We start from the raw sequence: 21,339 nt of genomic DNA on the forward strand, positions 1-21,339 counted from the left end.
GTACAAGCTTTTGGATGACATCAGAAAAATATATCCAATCAGCGTAGAAGACGGATTATTGACAGCCTAACAGAATGAAGCTCATTGGCTACAACTCGACCAATGGCTGACAAGAGAACAGGTTCAACGGGGCCCATCAAAGTCCCGCCGAGAGTTGGTAGGGGAAGGGGCGGGTCTCCAGAGAGGGCGGGTCTGGAAATGGAGGGGGGCAGACTCTCGGTTTATTTTAAAATTTTGTTATTTTTTTGTTGTTGTTGTTTATAATAGGTAACATGTTTCTATTTTATATTCATAACATCTTTATGCTTGGGAATTTTATAACTTGATTATTTGTATTCTTATTTTATTTTATTACTTGGAGACAGGATCTCATTCAGCAGCCCTGATTGGCCTGGAAATCTATGTAGATCAGGCTTGCCTCGAACTCACAGAGATCTTCCTGCCTTTGCCTCCCGAGTCATGGGATTAAATATGTATGCCACCACTCCTGGCCTTATTTTTATTTCTTAAATTTAAAAAAATCTGTGTGTGATATGTGTGGGCTTGCAAGTACATGCCACAACACATGTATAGAAGTCAGAGGACAGCTTTGTGGAGCCAGCCAGCCTTCTTCCTTCACCTGAGGCCTGTGGGACAAGTAATTCATTCCGTTTTTATGTTTATACTGTATCATTTTTTAAATTAAAAAAATTCATTTTATATATATGGATGTTTTGCTTGAATGTATGTATGCACCTGCGTGTCTGGTGCCTGAGGAGGCCAGAAGATGGATCCCCTGTGTCCCAGGAGTAAATTGAAAGGTGAGGTCACCCATTGTCCCACTCTGGTCTTTGCACAGATAATGGACATGCACACCCTCACATACCATATGTGCACATATACTGCATGCATACACACACACACACACACACACACACACCTTTGTTCTGCTGGGATGACACATAACTGTCATCTCAACACTTGAGAGGTAGAGGCAGAAGGATCAGAATTTGAAGGCCAGCTACGTGATGTCCTCTCTCAAACATATATATTGGGGGACTTGGTGGTGCACACACATGATCCCAGCACTCATGAGGTAGAGATAGGCAGATCTCTGTGAGTTCAAGACCAGTTTGGTCTCCACAGTGAAACCCTGCCTCAAAAAAAAAAAAAAAAAAAAGCATATATCTACAAGCTTTTTTTTTTTTTGGAGACAAGGTTTCTCTGTGTACCTCTGGCTGTCCTGGAAGTCTGTAGAGCAGGCTGGCCTTGAATCAGAGGTCTGCCGCCTCTGTCTCATAAGTGTTGGGATTAAAGCCGAGTGCCATCACTACTCAGCTTTATTTTTCCCCCAAAGGACTAAAGCATCACGTCCTGGAACATCTACTAAGTACTTCCCAGCTGCCTTCCTCAGGGTGCTCCACTCCTGTCTCACTGTAGTTCTTGGACGAGAGTCCTCCACAGTTGTCTTAAATAAATGACTTCCCTGCTGTCCTCCAGCCACTGGGTCCCTTGTTTCCTTGAGGGCACCAAGTTGTTCCATCTCCTTAACTTCGTGCATCTTGGCAAAAACAGTGAGATTACTAACAGCCTGGATAGCACCAAAGAAGCTGCACCCCGGACAGTTTCACACCAGCACAGATGAAGGCTTGCTCATTGCCACCTCGGTCCACTGACTGCAAACTCTAATAGCTCCAGAGACCACAAGGCTGTGTGCAATTAGGTCAGAAATACATACACACAGCCTGCCGGGAGGTGCAGGAGGGAGCGGCTGGAATCTCAAGTGAGCGTCCTGTGGCCCACTCTTGCACATAGTCACAGTGGTCCTGATGAAGATTTACATGAATAGTGGTGTTCTACAATGCCTGAGCCCATAGCATCCATCTTTTTTTTTTTTTAAAGATTTATTTATTTATTATGTATATAGTATTCTGTCTGCATATATACCTGCAGGCCAGAAGAGGGCGCCAGATGTCATTACAGATGATTGTGAGCCATCATGTGGTTGCTGGGATTGAACTCAGGACCTCTGGAAGAACAGTCAGTGCTCTTAACCGCTGAGCCATCTCTCTAGCCCGCATCCATCTTTTTTGTTGAGTGTGCACACCATACCAGATGGAAGTGTTGCAGGAGATTAAACTTAGGTTTCACACATGCTGAGCAAGCGCTGGACCAACTGAGGTACATCCCAGTAGAGCAGTTCGAGCCAGCTTTGACCTCGCTTGCACCAATCCCTAGTACCTCCCAAAAGGTATTTCATGCTCCCATCACGCTCGTTTTCTCTGTAGCCCAGGCTGGCCTTAAACTCTTGACGTCCAGCCGGGTTTCCATAGCGCTGGGTACATTTCGAGGTTGCGAGGTGGCTGTGGTGTTGTTCTCTAGCGCCCCCCAGGCGGCACGTTGAGGTCCTGAGGAAGGCGGGCCCGTTGCCCTGGCAACGGCGTCGGCAGACAGGAAGGCGGCGCCTCGCCCGCGAGGTGCGTGCGAGGCTATTGTCACGTGCGCGCGGCGGGACTTCCGGCGCCGCGATATTTTCTTTCCGGTGGTTGGCCGCCTGCTCCTCCCAACCCGGGCCCTGCGCCCCCGCCCCGCGGCCCTCGCCGCCGGGCCGCCGCCGCCATGAAGAAGTTCTTCCAGGAGATCAAGGCTGACATCAAGTTCAAGAGCGCGGGGCCCGGCCAGAAGCTCACAGACTCCGCGGGGTGCGTGACGCGGGCTGGGCGGCGGGGACGGCAAAGACCAGGAAGCGGGAAGGGCTGGCAGGGTGCCTGGGACACCCTACAGGCGATGCTGAGTGGGAGCCGATGGGAGGGAGGGCGAGGTGGGCGTGACCGGAGTGTTGAGGTGTGGGCGTGGCCTAAAAGGGGGCGGGGCACCGTGTAGTGGAGGTGGGCGGGGCCGGTGGGCAAGGAGTGGTGGTCTCAGGCCTGGAGACTCCTGGTCCCGGCTGGTGAGAAGGGGCAGGGCGATGCCAGGGGCGGGGTGGAAGACCCCCCCCTGGGGGCGGGGTCTGGGCGGGACCGAAGGGAGGTGTTGAGAGCAGAAGATTGACTCCTTTGCAGGTGGTGTCGAGTGTGGTTGAGTGAGGGCAGGGCTGGGATGTGATACTCTGGAAGGGATTGGGGAGGGACAGGTAATGGGAGGGTCTTGGAGGAATGTGGAGGCCAGAGAACCCCAGACTGTTGATGAGTGGTTGGGGTGCATGCACCTAGCAGGCTCTGGGAGGAGGAGGTGGGATGTCTTTGGGGTCCCTGGTAGCTCGGGTACTCGCAGGAGGATCGGAGGTCCCGGAGAGCTGTGTGTGCTGAAGAGGGAGGTGAGGCTTGGGTGAGTGGCAAGTGGGATGCTGGAGTTGCCCGGAAGTGGTGGGATGGAGAATGGAGAGAGCTACAGGCTTCCAGAGAGAAGTCTATAGGACTGTACAAGGAAGTATGGAAGGTGGGCTCCATGACAACCAGGAGCTGGGGGTCAGGAGGAGGCCTGTAGGCCAGGGCTAGAAGGGAGGTGGGCACACCTGTAGGGCAGCTACAAATAGTGGGGCAGCTCCCCTGGTGGAGATTGACGGGATCCTCAGGCCAGGACTTGACAGGGAGGGGATGGTGTCTGGAGGTCCAGTGTCTGTGATCTGTGCACCTCTTTGCAAGGTGGGAGCCCCAGTACATTATTCGGGTCCCCATGTCTGTTTAGGGAGAAGAACCCCAAAGAAAAGTCACCACAGGTGTCCCTCCGGCAGCCTCGCCAGGGCCCCACTGATGAGGCACAAATGGCTGCTGCTGCTGCCCTAGCCCGGCTGGAACAGAAGCAGCCCCGAGCACGGGGCCCCACATCTCAGGATGCCATCCGGAACCAGGGTGAGTTCTGTTCCAGGTAGCACCTGGGGTGAGATTAAACGTCCACAGAAGGCACAGAGACAGGTGACACGGGTGGTCCTTGGATGGGGACTTGGAGTAGAAGAGCGGGGACTAGGTCTCCCTCCACTCCTTGGAGCATTGGCAGGGAGGGCTGTGAGCTCTCAGGCCAGTGTTGTCCCCCCACCCCCATGGAGGGCAATGGGTATGGCTGAGCCTCTGGGTTCAGGCTGAGGTCCTCACTCTTTCCCCATTACACCCTCCCACTCCCAGTGAGAAAGGAACTTCAGGCCGAAGCCACCTCCAGCAACAGCCCAGGGGCTCCTGGGACCAACTTGGTACGGTATCTGCTGGGGACTGCCCAGTGCTCTGGGGCAATGTGGAGGCAGCTGCTGCCCAGGGAGGGAGAGCCTCTTGCAGAGCCTAGCGTGAGCAGCACCTGCGGCAGTGGGGGGACAGACCCTTGGAAGGAGGGGTGATGGCTGTGGGCCTGTATGTCCAGCTGCAAGAGCCTCCTATTCTGTCTTGTCTTCAGGTACCTGAACCCAAAGAAGAAATCTCTCCCCACCTGGCAGTGCCTGGTGTGTACTTCATCTGCCCGCTCACAGGTGTCACCTTGAGGAGGGACCAGCGGGATGCCCACATCAAGGAGGCCATCCTATCGGTGAGTGACCTGTGCTCCAGCATCAGGCCTGAACCATTGGACGCATGGAACCACTGATGCCCGTCAAGCCTGGTGTATTAGTCCCTATTCTATTGCTGTGGAGAGACACGATGACCAAGGCAACTCTTTTTTTTTTTTTAAAGATTTATTTATTTATTATGTATACAGCATGTATGACTGCAGGCCAGAAGAGGGCACCAGATATCATTACAGATGGTTGTGAGCCACCATGTGGTTGCTGGGAATTGAACTCAGGACCTCTGGAAGAGCAGCCAGTGCTCTTCACCTCTGGGCCATCTCTCCAGCCCCCCCCCCCTTTTTTTTTTTTTTTAATTTTTTTCCAAGGCAACTCTTAAAAAGGAAAGCTTTTAATTGGGGCTGGCTTATGGTTTTAGAGGTTTAGTCTGTTATCATAATGGCAGAGTATGGCAGCAGGTAGGCATAGTGCTTGAGAAGTAGCTGAGTGCTACAAGGTCCTGATGTGCAGGAAGAGACAGATAGGGCCTGCCATGGGCTCTTGTTTTGTTTTTCGAGACAGGGTTTCTCTGTGTAGCCCTGGCTGTCCTGGAACTCAATCTCTGAGTTGGGAGTCCCAGGCTGGACTCCAACTCAGAGACCCACCGGCCTCTGCCTCCTGAGTGCTGGGATTAAAGGTGTGTGCCACCTCTGCAAAGGCTTTTTAAACCTTAAAGCCCACCCCCAGTGACACACTTCCTCCAACAGGACCACACCTCCTAATCCTTATCTTTCTAATCCTTTCATATTGCTCCCTGGTGACTAAGCATTCAAATATATGAGCCTATGGGGGCATTCTTACTCAAACCGCAGCACTTGGCAAGTACTCCGATGGCCCAGGATCTGTTTTAGCCCTGTCAGCACATGAGGCCTAGAGTATAGAAAACTCAGAAAACAGAGGAAAGTCAGATGTGGTGGTACACCCCTGTTGTCCTAGAACTCAGGAGGCTGAGGCAGGAGAATTGCAAATTTTGGGCCAGCCTGTGCAATACACACACCCCAATCTGGGAACAAGGGGATATGTATGCACACACCTGCAGCCAGCTCTGACAGTCCGTGGTGGCTTAGGCGTGCATTTCTGTCCTGAACTTTGACCTCAGAAGTCCAGCACAAGCCTTGCTGGGCAAAGTCCAGGTTGGGAAGGCTGGTTCCTTATGGACTCCAGATTTGCCTTCCCCCGCAGCTAGAGGCCTCACATACCTTGGCTTATGGTTTCATCTTTCTGGGAACTGTCTGGTTTTCCCCATTTGTGAGTCTTCTGACCATAGCTCATGATTGGCAACTCCAGTGCTGCCTTATCCCACAGCCCATACACAGTTCCAGCGTCGTACCAGCCACTCAGGTTTGCTGGTGTTAATGGCAGGCTTGTGTCCCTCTCTGCTACCTGACACCTACTGTAGCTACCATGGTACCGGCTTCTCACAGCATCTGGGAGTTACATGATTGGCAGCTATGGGGACCTCACCAGGTGCTATGGTTTACAAGTGCCCCAGACATCTGAAGGGACATGCTTGTCTCCTCTTCCTGCTTGGCTTTTTCCCCACTGTAGAAGAGGCACAATTGGCCTTCACTGAAGGCATACTCCTTGCCCTCTATCAAGCACTCATGGCTAGCTTTGCCTCAGTTTACACCACAGTGAGCTGAAAGCTGCAGTTGCTGCCCCTCTGCCCTTTCCCATGCAGTCTTGTGGTGTCCTCAACATGCCCTCCCCTCCCCCAGCACTTCTCCACGGACCCTGTGGCCGCATCCATCATGAAGATACATACATTCAACAGAGACCGGGACCGAGTGAAGCTGGGAGTGGACACTATTGCCAAGTGAGCCTTAGTTTACCTGAGGGGCCTGAGCATTGGGGGTAGTCCTTCCTGTGCTGCGGGCACCAGGTTCACTGGCTGTTTGAGCCCCAGGGGTGGAAGAAGAGTAAGGTTAGGTGGTTACCTGCATGTGCCTCTGCCCCCCACAGGTACCTGGACAACATCCATTTGCACCCAGAGGAGGAAAAGTACCAGAAAATCAAACTGCACAACAAGGTGTTCCAGGTGTGCTGCAGTCCCAGGCTGTCCCAGGGTCCATGGAGTGGGTTGCAGTGTTGCCTGTATTTTGTCTGTGATTGTTTTACTGTTGAGACCAGGTGTCAGTATGTAGTCCAACTTAACCCAGTACTGGCGGAAATGCTCCTGCCTCAGCTTCCAAAGTGGTAGGATACAGGCTTGCAGCACACCACCCATCTTTCTTCTCATACATGTATTTAATTTACATGTGGGTGAAAGAGAACCTGTGGGAGTTGGCTCTCCTTCCACCATGTGGGTCCTGGGATGGAACACCGGTGTCACACTTACCTGGACATCTCACAAGCACTGTTTGAATTGAGTATAGGATCTTGACTTTCGGGACCATAGGCATGTTGGGTCTATGATTGAAAGCCACTAGAGTTGGCGACCTGGCTCCCTGGAGTGGCCTCTCTTTAGTTTGAATACCTTGAGAAGTCACCCTGTGACATTTGTCCTACAAATGCAGACATAGGGGTTGTGGGTGCAGCCATCCCAGTCTGTGCCCACAGCAGTATTTTCACTCTAGCCACAAAGCCATGATGGCCAATGCCATCCTTAGATCGCATCAATCCCAGCGGTGCAGGGGGTCCATGCCATGGGGGCTGGGTGATGTATGTGTGCCTCATCCCCAGGAGCGCATCAACTGCCTGGAGGGGACCCATGAGTTCTTCGAGGCCATTGGCTTCAAGAAGTTGACACTGCCCATGCCAGATCAGGGTGAGGCCAGTCAGGCAGATGGGAGGGGGCGGTGTGGTGTGGTGCATGGGACACGGGGACAGCTGTGACCCCTCTGCAGAGGGCTCCGAGGAGTTCTATGTGCTGGGTGAGGCTGCACGGGCGCAGCCGCAGAGCCTGGAGCAGTACAAGCAGCAGCTGCTGAGTGCAGAGCCAGTGCGTGCCATGCTGGACCGGCAGCGCCGCGTCTTCCGCCCCTCTGCTCTGGCCTCGCACTTTGAGCTCCCTGCCGACTTCTTTAGCCTCACAGCCGAGGAGGTAAAGCGTGAGCAGAGACTCAGGTAGGCCCATGTGAGGAGGGGACTGTGGGGGTAGTTCTTGAGGTGGCAGCCTAACCACACTCGACCCCATGCAGAACGGAGGCAGTGGAGCGGCTAAGCTCCCTGCGAACCAAGGCCATGCGGGAGAAGGAGGAGCAGCGGGAGCTGCGCAAGTACACCTACGCCCTACTGCGTGTGCGCCTGCCCGATGGCTGCCTGCTGCAGGGTTCGTGGCCTCCAGCCCAGGGTGGGTGGCAGGCTGGCTGTACCATCTAGCTCATGCTCTGTACCCCACAGGGACCTTCTACGCCCGGGAGCGGCTGCCCGTGCTCTTCCAGTTTGTGCGCGAGGTGCTGCAGAACGACTGGTTGCCCTTTGAGCTGCGGGCTTCAGGTGGACAGAAGCTGGTGGAGGATGAGGCCCTGGCCCTCAATGAGTGTGGGCTGGTGAGCTGGGGCTGTGACCTTTGGTGGGCTTGTACTGTCTCAGTGTCTTGGTTTCCCTCCTGTAACGTGGGAGGGTAGCCCTAAAGAGCTGACTGCAGGGATCTGTATGGAGACAGTGGTGTGGGGATAGGTTACCCTGTCTGAGGGAGTCTGGTGTAGCAACAGCCGTCATGGGGTTGGGGGTGGTGTCATAACCCGCAGGTGACATTCTGCCTGCCCTGCAGGTACCCTCTGCCCTGCTGACCTTCTCCTGGGACGCTTCAGTGTTGGAGGACATGAGGGCCGCAGGAGCAGAGCCTGCCATGTCGGTCTTGAGGCCGGAGCTGCTCGCAGCGATTGAGCAGCTCTCCTGAATAAAGCAGGCTTGGCCCAGCTGGCTCCGTATTATGCTGTCCCCCAAACCCGTTCTTCTCCCTGAGCCCCCGGGAATAGAAAAGACACCAGCGGCAGTAGAGTTGAGAACAGGGTCCCAGCTGTGAGTCAGGAGTCAAATCCTCTGGGCTGCAGGGACAGGCCTGAGGAATGTGGAGTCGCTGGGAGCCCAGCACAGGTTGGGATGGGCACCTCTGGCAGAGTGGGTCTTTAGCATGGGCACAGGCCTCACAGGCTGTGGATGGAGGCAGTCTGCCCCATACCTGGGCTGGAGACAGCAGGAGGGGCAGGTGCCTGGCAGCAGGGAACTGTAATTCCTAAGTTATGAACCCAAATAAACAGGCTATTTAAACCCAGTGTCTTGGGGTTTCATCAAAGCCACACAAAGCTTCACCAGGCAGCAGGAAATCCTACAAGGTCTGTCATGCCCTACAGCCAACCAGGTCCAGGCTAAGCAGCCTCTTGTGGTACTAGCAGAACAAGGGCCTCATCAAAGTGCACGTGGTGGGAGTGAAACAGGCTAGCCATGGCACGTCCCTTGGAGAGGACACTAGAACAGTCTGGCCCTAGGGGCTTCTTTTGGAGGGACACATCCATCTTGCTGGGGATACCTTCAGCAAGCTCTGGCTGTGCCCAGGACCTTTGCAGGGGACAGGTAGGACACACACTAGTGTAACATGACAGTTGTGACAGAAGACAGACATGGTCAGGTAGAATAAGTTTATACATGTCCACGTTTGCCCAGGGCCTGCATAGCAGCCTCAGTGTCCCTGGCACAATTCATTAGCAGGTGTTTGACAACAGCAATCAGCTGTCGATAATGCTTAACTAAGAAGGGTAGATTAGCACACAGCCCTGGGGGCTTTACGGTTTGGAAGTAACTGCTCAGGCCTCCTCTAGACTCCACACCTTGGGGTGTGGGACAAAGTGCTCTTTACACGGGAGTCAGCAGGAGGCTCACGTCTGGTGGTGGCTGCTCAGGTGCCATAGTGAGCAGGCTGTTGCTAGTGCCAATCCCCACCTCCCTCAGCAGCTCTACAAGGCTGAGGGGAGGCGTGGCCACCACTGCCCAGGCCATGCCCAACACCAGCCTTGCACTCCAGCAGCCTGCACTCCACTCCCCGCAGCCCAGATCACTTTGACCCAGGAGTCCCTGGGTCTTTCAACTTGACACTAGTCATTTGCAAAGAGTGGGAGTGGACACGGGAGCCTCTGGCACATCACCCCCAACATCTGGCACTTCCACGATCATACAGTCTGTGTCGTCGTCCTCATCTTCTTCTGTGTCTGCCTGGAAGCCATCCATGTCCCCAGAGCCAACCTGCACAAAATACAGCCTATCAGCATCCTGGCCCACACACCCAACACACACCGTCCTGGACAATTCCCAGTGACAGTGTCCACACCAGAGCCTATGGCTGCAAACTGTGCTAAGAGGAGGCACACACCTATCTAAAAACTGCCAACAGCAGCACTGCACAGCAACCTGAGTGACTGACTTCTCAACTTTGGTTTCAAAGAACCAACTGAATACCCACTTTCTCGGCATTCTTTCTCCCGGTGGCTAAGACTTGGCAGCTCCTGCAGCTGTGAGAATCCCTGGCCAGTTTATGGACTTCTGGGGAAGACAGATGCAACCAGGGTGACCCCACATGAGGAAACAGCCCACTGGTCTTCGACATGGGGAAGGCAGCTGTTCCTCTACAAGTTTGCATGCCTCTTGTACAGATGTTTGCCTACATCCATGAATGGTTGCATAGAGGCTGAGGCAGGAGGATCAAGAGTTGAAGCCAGCCTGGGTTGCTCAGTGGTTAAGAGCCCTGGCTGCGGGCTGGAGAGATGGCTCAGAGGATAAGAGCACTGGCTGTTCTTCCACAGGTCCTGAGTTCAATTTCCAGCAACCACATGGTGGCTCACAACCATCAACCATCTGTAATGAGATCTGGCGCCCTCTTCTGGCCTGCAGGCATACATGCAGGCAGAACACTGCATACATAATAAATAAATAATTCTTAAAAAAAAAAGAAAAAGAAAAAAAGAAAAAAAAGCCCTGGCTGCTCTAGCAGGGGATCTGAATTGGTTCCCAGCACCCATATGGCTGCTCACAAATGCCTTTAACCCTAGCTGCAGAGGATCTGACACTGAGAGACTCCATGGGCACTGTGCTCACATCTGTAAAAACATCTGTAAAAACATGATAAATCCTCATCTTACACACATCTGTAAAAACATGATAAATCCTCAAAACAGGGAAAACCAGGTCTCAAAGACTGGGGGTACCCTTGGGCCAGTGATGCACTGTATAGTCTGGTGTGATCACAGCTCCAGCTAATGGTTGAACTACTCTGTACTCTAAATGAATCCAAACAATCAAGAGCACAGCTGGCCCTCCCCAAGGAGGCCAGACACCTGGAAGACTGAATCCAACATCTGCTCCTCAGAAGTAGATCTAGCAAATCTGGTGGAACACTGGGCTGCAGGGCTGCTGAGGAATGCACCCACCCTGGCAGTCTAGGGCACTGTGTGAGCACCATGCTGGGCCTGTGCCTTCTGGAGGCAGCACTTCCAGCCATGAAATGCAAAAGCCCACTGCTATGCTCTGTGGAGTGCATGGTGTTCCTCAGGGCTAAGGCTGACAGCAAAGTGTGCCTTTGAGCCTTGCTCCCTGCTCATGTGGGGTATGGCAAAGATCATTAGGAGGACAAGGGCACCAGAGCAGCCTGACCTGCTGGAGCACAATGCTCTGGGCACATCCCCAGCCATATCCCAGGTTGAAGGGACCTGTGCCGTTAATGACTGTGACACTAGGGCCACAGGGGAACGATCCCATCAACAACTCCAGGACTCCTTGTAGTCTGGGGCAGGGTTATGGATTCCAAGCCTTGTGTCCATTCACAGTGGTGGCCAGCACCAGGCAACAATTGGAGCCTGTGTCCTAATCAAGCCCTTGGAGCGTCGCAGAAGAGGACCTGAGATGCCAACACGTGGTGAGCGAGCTGGACTTCCAGTGACAGAAAGAACATCTCAAAGGAAAAAATGCTGATACTGCCTCAGTGGGCAGGGCCGCACGGCTCAGATGCTATGTTACATGCTTCTGCCCACGCAGCCTAGCAGACAGCGCTTTGGTATCTAAGCATCATTCAGGGTTAGGAGGAGCTATCGAGCAAGGATGAACCAAGCAGGACAGGCTGAGGGGTTGCTTGCTGTGTGGTCCTGATGAGGACATTCGGGGACATGGACAGTGGCATGGCTGCTACTGTGGGAAGGCATAGGCTCTGGAGGTAGAAAGCAACTCCAGGTAACTGTGATGGCAGTTACAACAGCTTTGTCACTAAGAACCAGCTCCTCAGCCAACTGTGGCCTCTGGGTGAAATCAACATGAGGAGTGAGATGCAGCAGAGGGGGCAGCTGCTTGTGCAGATGCAACCACCTGCTTGGTGCTTCTGCGACTCTAAAACTGTTGTAGAAGGGGAGCGAGATGGCCCAGTGGGTAAAGTGATTGCTGCATAAGCCTGGCAACCCAAGTTCCACCCCGAAACCCACATGAAGGCGGGAGGGAACCAGTGCCACAAAGCTGTCGTCTGACTTGGCACAAGCTGTGGGGCATGTGCACAGCCTGCTCTGGGCACAGGTGAGCAAGGCTCATGTCCTCTGCAGCTCACCTGTCCATCATACCGCCTTTTCTTCATGAACTGTGTAATGCACATGGTGGCCGCTGGCTTCCGCTTGATTGGCATGGGTGTGCCCTGGCCAGACCCCTCGGTGGGAGCATTGCCACTGTCTTCCCTGGGTGTTGAGGGCATGGCGGTGACGTAGGTCCACTGGCAGGGCACAGGTAGGCACTCCTGGCCAAAGCTCCTGAGCACCTGTGGGTGCACATACCAGCACATACGGAAGTCGGGCCGCTTCTCGTAGGCCGAGTTTTCAGAGATGAGGCGCTTCAGCCTGGCCTTGGATGGCACAGCCACAGCATCCTCTGAGTTGGGTGTCTGTGGGTGTGGAGTGGGGCTTGGGGGGCTCAGCAGGCCACGGCGGCATCGCTCTTGGAATTCACGGATGATCACCTTGCTCCCATTCACATTACCATGCAGCAGTGGAAGCAGCTGGGCCAGGACTGTGGGATGAAACAGGGGTTAGAGAGGAAGCCTTGAGAGGGCCCCATCCAAGGCACACTTCAAAGCAAGCCACTAAGCGTGGGCTTAAGACTGGCCAAGCCACATGCTTACGCCCTCATATTCCTCCTGAGTGGCCACTGCTCACTCTGAGCCACCACTGTCCCAGGGTTTAGAACAGAGGGAGTAGCACAGCACTCTGGTCCAGTTCTCAATTCTGACCCAACATTCTGCTGTGGTCCTACTTTAGTAATCACCAAGGAGCCAGGCCTGGGCTGCAATCCAAACACTCAGGAGGTGGAGGCAAGAAGACCACCATGAGTTCAAGAACACTGTAAGCCACTTGATAACTTCACGACTTGTCTGGGTTACAATGTAAGACACTGACACAAAATTTAAAAAAAAGTTAAAACAGTAACAGATAGCAAAACCAGGGTGGGGCTCAGTGGTGAGCACTTGGCAGGCACATGCAAATCCTGGGTTTTGTACCCAGTGCCAAAATTTAAAGCTGCTACATAAATGAGCAGAAGGCCCTGCGAGCTGTGTATGTAGACGGTCTATCAGTGGATGGCTATCCACACGCAGGTTCTGCAAACTTGTGAACTCAACAAGTGCTGGGTCCCGACACATTGGCACTCCACTTACTATGCTGGTCCCTCTTCTCCCGCCTGGAAGCCCTGGGCTCTGGCTCTTCAGGGGGTGCTGCATCCAACAGGCACGCGGTGAACTGCTGCAACAGCTTCAAGTCGGAGCCTGCGCAGTTGGCTGCCTCAGCTGCCCACACGCATCCCACCTGCACAGGCTGCAGTACTCGGAAGCGCTTGCCCTTGGCTAGTAGCTCATCCCACTCCTTGGCCTTCAGTTTCTGGCGTACTTTGTGGTTCTCGGGGTCCGCACATTCCTGGCAGAACAGGGAGCAGACTCTTGTTTAATGCCCATGCTCCCTGGTACCCAGCACTGGTACTGAACTACTGAGAGCCTGTCCTAGGCCCTGGGAAGAGGTGGCAGTGAAGGGCAAAGCCAGAGGGATCAGTTCACACCCCAAGTTGTGTGATGAGTCAGGATATTTTGGTGGCTTTGCTAACAGGTGACCAAACTGCCAACCCCAGAGCAAACATTGCAGAACAACAACATGGCCAGAGACGAGAAGGTATAGCCATCCTGACCCCAGCCATCCTGTTCAGACCCCCTAGAAATGCAACTAGGAGCTCAGGGCCTAAGGACATGGCCTCTTCTGGGAGAGCATGCAGGGGCACGGGGACCTTCTGCAGCTGTGGGGCAGCCTGTGCTTTCTTCTAGGAGGGTGCAGGGGTTGATAGAATTCTAGGTAATGGTGGGATGTGTGGGCCGCACTGCATCATTCTGTAGTCAATCACTCTGTAGCAGAGAAAGCCCTATGCCTGTTCACCGGAACCCAAGCCACAGCCACTAATCATCCCAATACCCTGCAACCAGCCTGGGCAGGAGCCCTCACCTCAGTCACGCCTTCGTCCTCAGACAGGTACCCATGGGGCACAAAGAAGCCATCGTCTTCATCCTCATCTTCCCCCATGTCATCATCCTCATCCTCGAAGAGAAAGAAGAGTTCACACACTCACAGACCATAGACGTCAGGGTTCAAGGCCAGCCTGGTCTCACATAAACACATGTACCCATGCAGGTACTGAAGGGCTTGCAGAGCTTGCCCAGGGGCCAGCATTGGCCTTGCATGTGCCCTAGCTTATCCCTAGTGCCCCAGTATATCTAGGCACACCTGCGTAGGTGTCAGCAGGACCCCATTAGGTCACAGGAGGCTGGGGAGCCAGGCAGAAACAGTTCATGTAGGCAGAGGAAGAAGGGAATGATAGGGCCAAGTGTGGCTCCAATAGTTTGTCCGTGACTGGGAGAGCTGGGGCAGCAAGCACTTACTAGTCCAAGCAGGACCAGAACTTCAGATTCCCTGGCCTGCCCCACATCAGCCAACTGCAGTTGGTGCAGTTGGCTCCCACAGCTGGTGCGGAGGCTACTTGACCCCACTGGGGTTACTCACCCCCTCACTGTGGGACAAGGACTCTCCAGGTTCCTCCTCTTCCCACTCATCGTCACTGTCCACCTCATAATCAAGAAGGTTCTGGAGAGAGAATGCGCATGAGCATCATGATGTGAAGTAGCACAGAGCAGCCCACCCCCCCACTCCAGGGATGGGGACCCCCAACCCCAGGGCTCACCTTGTCCTGGGCCCAGGGGTCACGGGGGCGGATGACTGCTGTCTTCTTGTTCCACGTCCCCCAGTATGCTGGCCGGTGGTTCTCTGAGAACTGCAAGAGCTTCATGCGGCCAAACCTCCTCCTTTCAGGCACACCGTCCACCTTGTTCTCCACAATGATCACGTCCCTGGGTGGTCAGACCGTGCTCGGTACTGTGCTTATGGCTGGCCGCCATGTGACCTGCCTGTCCAGGAACTGCTCAGGACTGCCCTTCCTGTTGCACACAGGGCACAGGAGGTGCCATGCTGTGCCCCAGAGGCCCTCTGTAACATACTCTAGCAACCAAGAAAGACGCCCAGGGAGATGGTGATCCTAGGGGTCAGCAGCAATGAGCAGCATGGAGGCACCTTCTATTTCTCCTGTGGCCTGGCTTGCCAGATCTCACCTGTCCATGATGTTGGTGTTACGGCTGCAGATCTGGGTAGGTCCCGACCTCAGGGGCAGGCGGCCTTTCAGGTCGCTGAGGAAGGAGCTGGCCCCACTCTGCTGCTGCAGGAGCTGATCCAGCTGATCACACAGGTCCTGGTCCAAGGCAGCCCGGCACCGTGGAGCCAGCACCATGTGTTCTTTGATTTCAAATGGGGCAAACTTACCACAGGAGCCGGCCAGGGTCTGCAATAGGAACAACCCAATGCAATGCTGGCAGGTGAGTGCACCGTAGAAAGTCCAGGTGCTCAGGTCAGAGGCTGTGCAAGCTCTGATGGGGCTAGAATAGCCAAAGGAAGCTGCATGGGTGCTAGAAGACTTCGGGGTCTTCCTTCTTTGCAGTGATGGGGATGGATTTCAGACAAGGTCACTTGAGACTACCTCTACCTTGTTGGCCCTTCAACCCTACCTGTGGAGACACAGCCTTGCTGTAGCCCGGGTTGGCCTCAAACTCACAACTCTCCCATCTCAGCCTACTGAGGTGACAAGCATGGACTGACAAACCTGGCTTCCACATTCTATTTATTTAGGGGCTGGAGAGATGGCTCAGCAGTTAAGACCACTGGCTGCTCTTCCAGGGGACCCAGGTTCAAATCCCAGCACCAACATGACAGCTGTAACTCTAGTTCCAGAGGATGCTGTCCTTGTGTTCTCTATGGTCACTGCGTGCATGTGATGCACAGACATACATGCAGGCAAAACATCCATACACATATAACAAAAATCCACAAGAAGTCTCCATCCATTTTGTTATGTGAGTTTATATACACCATGCAAGCCATCTCCCTTGATCCTGGCTTCCAGATCTTAATCATGGTGAGAGCTTTTTGGCCCCTAACTTTTGTCAAAGTCACTGTGAGTTCTGGAAAACCAGTTTTTGTTTTTTGTTTGTTTTATTTATGAGTGTTCTGCATACCAGAAGAGGCCATGAGATTTTATTATAGATGGTTGTGAGCCATCATGCGGTCACTGCGAATTGAACTCAGGACCTCTGGAAGAGCAACCACTGCTCTTAACTGCTTAGCCCATCTCTCCAGTCCCAGAAAACCAGTTTTGTTTTTGTTTTTTGTTTTGTTTTTGTTTTTGAGACAGGGTTTCTCTGTGTAGTTTTGTTGCCTGTCCTGGATCTCACCCTGTAGACCAGATGGCCTCGAACTCACAGAGATCTGCCTGGCTGTGCCTCCTGAGTGCTGGGATTAAAGGCGTGTGCCACCACTGCCTGTCCAGAAAACCAGTTTTAATGTGTGAACCTAGATGACTAGGATGACCAGGATTAATGGCTGAGACCAGAGACAAGCATTGGTTCAGGCTTCGGGGAAGGCATGTGGCAGAGCTCAGAGCGAACTCCTTCTTCTGACAATGCTGGGGGTTAGGGACTGAGAACCAGGGGACGGACAGGTTCATCATTTATCAAGAGTCTCACAACCGGTGGTGGCGCACGCCTTTAATCCCAGCACTCGGGAGGCAGAGGCAGGTGGATCTCTGTGAGTTTGAGGCCAGCCTGGTCTACCAAGCGAGTTTCAAGACAGCTAGGACTGTTATACAGAGAAACCCTGTCTCAACAACACACACACACACACACACACACACACACACACACACACACACACACCCGCCCGCCTTCAAGAGTTTTACAGTGAAAACACAAGAGTCCGAGACAGAGTCCACATCCAGACATGTGGCCCATGGCTGGACTGGTCATCCCATGACTGGCTGTGAATTCAAGTTCTCTGAATGCCACTGTAAGCCCATGCAAGGGCTGCACTTGTGCATGGCCAGGCTTCTTTGTTAGTGGAGAGCTAGGAAACTCCTAAAAGCCATGCCACCTAAGCCTGGCCTTGTGTCCTCTTAGAGAGCAGCCAGGCTCCAACACGTTCCAGTGCTCCCTGAGACTTCCCAAAGCCTTGAGGCAGAGAACCAGCAACTGTTCCCCTGGGGCCAGGAGCCTCCAGTAGCATTAGGAGACAGTCACAACCCAGCTGAGCACCCAGGATTCCAGCACTCCAAGCAAGCTAAGGGGCTGGGCCACTGGGCAGAATGCAGATCTAATATACTAAGGGCTGGTGGGTAGGCCAGGCGGTGGTGGCGCACACCTTTAATCCCAGCATTTGGAAAGCAGAGACAGGCAGATCTCTGTGAGTTCGAGGCCAGCCTGGTCTATAGAGTGAGATCCAGGCAGAACAGGCAACAAAACTCCACAGAGAAACCCTGTCTCGAAAAACCAAAACCAAACAAACAAGCAAACAAACAAACAAGGGCTGACTCAGCAAGGCAAAAGCTTGTTACCTGTGCCTGGTAACCTGAGTTTGAGTCTGAGAACCCATCTTTGGTGGGAGGAGAAAAACAACTACAGGAAATTGTTCTGACTTCTGTCCATGCACACACACTACACAGTAATAAATAATAAAAAGACAAATCAGAGGCCAACAAAATGACTCAGGGTAAAAGTACTTGCTGCCAAACCTGATGACTCAAGTTCAATCTCCAGGACCCACACAGTGGAGAGAGCTGATTCCTTTAAGCTGTGTTCTTAGCTCCACATGTGTGTGATGGCATGTGCACTCACATCTTCACCCAATAATCATAAGCTAAGGTGAGAGGAGATGGCTCATGGGTTAAGTATGTATGTATGTTGCTTTGCAGAGGACTTGAGTTTGGATGCCACATCACATAGCTCTAAACCTCAACCCTCCCTAATTAGAGCAGAGCCAAAGCCACAGAACATACTACTTTCCAAGCAAAAACCCAAACAACAGCCAACAGAACAGGAAGGGATGAAGTCCAGAGGAGATAGCAGGCCACCGTAACACAGTGCAGCCTAGAGCAGGGCCATCCTCAAGGGACCCCAAAGCCCTTCCCCAGTCTTTCTATCATAAAATGAGTGGGTTTTGTCACTGGCTCTGGCCATGGGCAATCGGCTGGAGCTGAGCCAAGCCTGCTGATTCACAGGTTAATTAGCTGGGGATTGATGGAGGAAAAGAGCAGGCTCACCAACTGGACACAGGATGCCCCACTGAGCTGACAAGGGCATAACAAGCCTGTTTGTTACCCACAGGCTCAGGTAACAGAGCAGCTGCCATACATGGCAGGATGGGAGGGGCCACCTTCAGCGTCAGTTCCCACATGGCGCAAGCTGGCCAGGGTCACTGCAGCTTTCCCAATAAGCAAGGCCATTTCTAAGTAGCCTTAGGGAACTGTCACCGGAACCTACATCACCGTGCTGAATCATGCTGGCTAGGTGACCAAGATGACACAGTGCATGCAAATGTAAGACCATGCTCAGCTTCTGGCACGTGCTCAGTCCTTCCTTCCTAAAGGAAGATGGTGAGTTCAAAACTACCCAGCCTACACAGCCAGCTCTAGCATGGCCTGGGAAATGACACTCAACTAGATCTTAACACGTCAGGGCCAGGGTCTGAAACACCCAAGCCACCAGAGTTACTGTGGGACCAGTGTTTGAGCAGCAGATGTCATAGTACGTCAGGAAATGGGTCCTGCGAGTGGGCAGTGAGGGGAGCCGACTGGGTGAAAGGTTGGCATCAGGTCACCCACTTCTCTGGCACCTTGAGCCCTTTTGTACCTAGGGCCTCAGTGCTAGCCACAGGTTAGTTCCAACCAAGCTAGACTATCAGTAGGTGACAGGCTCTGAGAGATGGTCTCAAAAAATGGTGAATGGGGACAAACTCACAATTAGAAATAAAATAAATTTTGAAAATAAGGTGGAGAGCAACAGAGGACACCAGCATCTGGCCTACACACACACACACACACACACACACACACACACACACACACACACACACACACACACACAAGCACGCAGAGTCTGCTGCACCCAGAGCTGGGGGAGTGCTCACCTTGGGGGCCTGCGGAGTCTTTGGCTTCTGGAAGAACCTGGTGATCTCTGCCTTCTCTGCCTTAATGCGCTGTGGTAGGGACAGGACAGCAGAGTTATCCCAGGGCACTCTGGAAAGGCAATGCTGTACTTGCAGGCTCTCAAAACCCCAACCCATGCGGCGTCTGCCCATGGTGCTCGTGCCGATGGCAGCCGAGGGAGACAAGTGGGATCTGAGTGAGCACACAGTTCTCATAGAGCCCACCGCCCCAACAGAGACACAGAAAGCACTCTGATGCCGCAGTGTCCAAGAGGGGCAGGGCGGGCAGCCAGGCTACCTTCTCTTCCTCCCGTAACCGCTTCTCTTCCTCCCGTAACCGCTTCTCCTCCTCTTTCTTCCTCTTCTCCTCCAGTTTAGCCCTGGGAGACAGGAGACATGAACTGTGTGAGCCTGGAAGCCAGCCCCTCATCTGTGACAAAGCTGTGGCACTGGGACTAACAAAGCAAAATGCACAACACCACAAAACTCTTTTCTTTGCTGATGAGACAGTTTTGCTATGCAACCCCAGGTTGGCAACAGCAATCCCCCTGCCTCATCCTGAGTGCTGACACTACAGGTATCCTAAATCTCCATATAAAATTATTTTGAGGGGCTGGACAGATGTCTCAGCAGTTAAGAGCACTGGTTGCTCTTGCAGAGGTCCTGAATTCAATTCTCAGCAACCACAAGGTGGCTCACAACCACCTACAATGAAATCTGATGCCCTCTTCTGGCACAAAGGTGCACATGCAGGCAGAACACTGTGTATGTAATAAATACATCTTTAAAAAACATTATTTTGAGATAGGGTCTCACTCTGTAGACAAAGCTAATCTGCAACTCACAGAATCCCCCAGCATGGGTGCAGATTAAAGGCAGTACCACACTTGCTCATCAATATAAAGTTCTGGATGGTTTGGGGCTCAGTGAGTATAGTGATAGATGGCCTGTCATGTACTAGGCCCTGGGTTCCAGCCCTAACACATCAAAAGGCAGATGTGGTGGTACCTGCCAATCATCCCAGCACTAGGTGGAGGCAGGAGAATCAAAACTCCAAGGTACCTGCCAATCATCCCAGCACTAGGTGGAGGCAGGAGAATCAAAACTCCTTAGCAACATGCCTCACTTGTTCAAAAATCACTTGCCATTTATTAGTTTCAACCACCTACTTGCAAAGCACAAAGAATGCTCTTTTGTGGCCAGGCATGGAGGTGCTCGCCTTTAATCCCAGCACTTGGGAGGCAGAGGCAGGCAGATCTCTGCGAGTTTGAGGCCAGCCTGGGCTACAGAGCAAGTTCCAGGACACAGGGCTACACAGAGAAACCCCATCTTGGAAACACAAAACAAAACAGCTCTATCATGATAGAACCCCTTACAAGAGCTGCTGTGAACTCCTTTAGGTCAAAACCTCACAGGACACAGTGGTTGTCCACTGAGGCAACAGCCCAGTTAGAAAACTGAGGACGAAATTCTGATGGGACCAGAGTGTCTAAAACCAAAACCTCCAGCAGCCTAGGAGCCATTGCCAGACAAAGCCTGCAGTCCCACAGAAAGAACACAGGCCAGAAGCCAACTGCCTCCTCTCCAGTCAGGCTCCGGCAGGAGAGACAGACAGAAGGAATCAGACAGAACGCGGCTGGGGAGAGCCTCTGGGGCCCGGCACTCACTCCAGAGCCTCCTGCCGCTCCTTGCGTCGCTCCTCCTTGAGCCGCTGCTTCTCCGCCTTCTCCTTCTCATCCTTCTCCCGCTTCTCCCTCCGCTCCTTCTCCTTCAGCTCCTTCTCCTCCTCCTTCCTCCTCCGAGCCTCCTCCTTGGCTCGCCGTGTCTCTTCCCTCAGCTTTTCCTTCTCCTCCCTCTGCTGCTCTCTGTCCTACGAAAACAACAGCGAAGGCGCCCCACAGGTGACCCATGGCAAGAACTGCCAAGCAACAGTGCTCCACGGAGCCTGGGCTGACTCAGATTTCCAACGCATACTCAAGCATGACTTGATTTCTTTTGAAATGAGAAACTGGGCTGAGGTAAGGACAGGAGCCTGGTGGGTGAGTGTTAACCAGAGTCCTGGGTTGGACCCCAATACCCAGCAGAGACCTTTCTGCGACTGAGCTCTAGCCCAGCGGATCTCTCCACACTGGAGCCCGGGCCCTCAGTGTCCAGCTTGGAAAAGGACTTCAAGTCTTCCTGTACTAAAGCCTGTGGGCAGCTGGTGCAACAGGCCTGTGTTGGGTGGTTTCTCAGTGCTTGGGACTCCAGCATGTTTTGCAACTGCGAGCTGAGGCACAGCCCACCAAGTGTTACTTTCTGGCCAACAGA

At 53.3% G+C, this 21,339-nt stretch overlaps 2 protein-coding genes across 2 annotated transcripts in view; one reads left to right on the forward strand and one right to left on the reverse strand.

The window, feature by feature from the left end:
* Nucleotides 1–2,502: 2,502 nt before the first annotated feature.
* On the forward strand, nt 2,503–8,726 carry Ubxn6 (UBX domain protein 6). The gene is made up of 11 exons (XM_052746902.1): nt 2,503–2,681; nt 3,667–3,830; nt 4,101–4,165; nt 4,363–4,491; nt 6,226–6,323; nt 6,470–6,545; nt 7,190–7,274; nt 7,354–7,573; nt 7,648–7,778; nt 7,850–7,998; nt 8,223–8,726. Exons 1-11 carry the CDS (start codon nt 2,599–2,601, stop codon nt 8,349–8,351), a joined length of 1,329 nt encoding a protein of 442 aa, XP_052602862.1. The 5' UTR covers nt 2,503–2,598; the 3' UTR covers nt 8,352–8,726.
* Nucleotides 8,727–9,076: 350 nt separating this feature from the next.
* Nucleotides 9,077–21,339, reverse strand: part of Chaf1a (chromatin assembly factor 1 subunit A) — a 28,733-nt gene continuing 16,470 nt past the window's right edge. The window contains exons 5-14 of the mRNA XM_052746901.1: nt 20,697–20,899; nt 19,328–19,409; nt 19,012–19,080; nt 15,114–15,340; nt 14,690–14,855; nt 14,512–14,592; nt 13,957–14,049; nt 13,128–13,383; nt 12,033–12,484; nt 9,077–9,691 (exon numbers count right to left, since the gene is read on the reverse strand). Of these exons, the coding sequence (XP_052602861.1) occupies nt 9,548–9,691; nt 12,033–12,484; nt 13,128–13,383; nt 13,957–14,049; nt 14,512–14,592; nt 14,690–14,855; nt 15,114–15,340; nt 19,012–19,080; nt 19,328–19,409; nt 20,697–20,899 (1,773 nt within the window). The 3' untranslated portion in view covers nt 9,077–9,547. The remainder of the gene's footprint in view (nt 9,692–12,032; nt 12,485–13,127; nt 13,384–13,956; nt 14,050–14,511; nt 14,593–14,689; nt 14,856–15,113; nt 15,341–19,011; nt 19,081–19,327; nt 19,410–20,696; nt 20,900–21,339) is intronic.

Source organism: Peromyscus californicus, unplaced genomic scaffold, assembly GCF_007827085.1.
Source record: "Peromyscus californicus insignis strain IS unplaced genomic scaffold, ASM782708v3 Scaffold_1__1_contigs__length_55948999, whole genome shotgun sequence".
Lineage (NCBI taxonomy): Eukaryota > Metazoa > Chordata > Mammalia > Rodentia > Cricetidae > Peromyscus > Peromyscus californicus.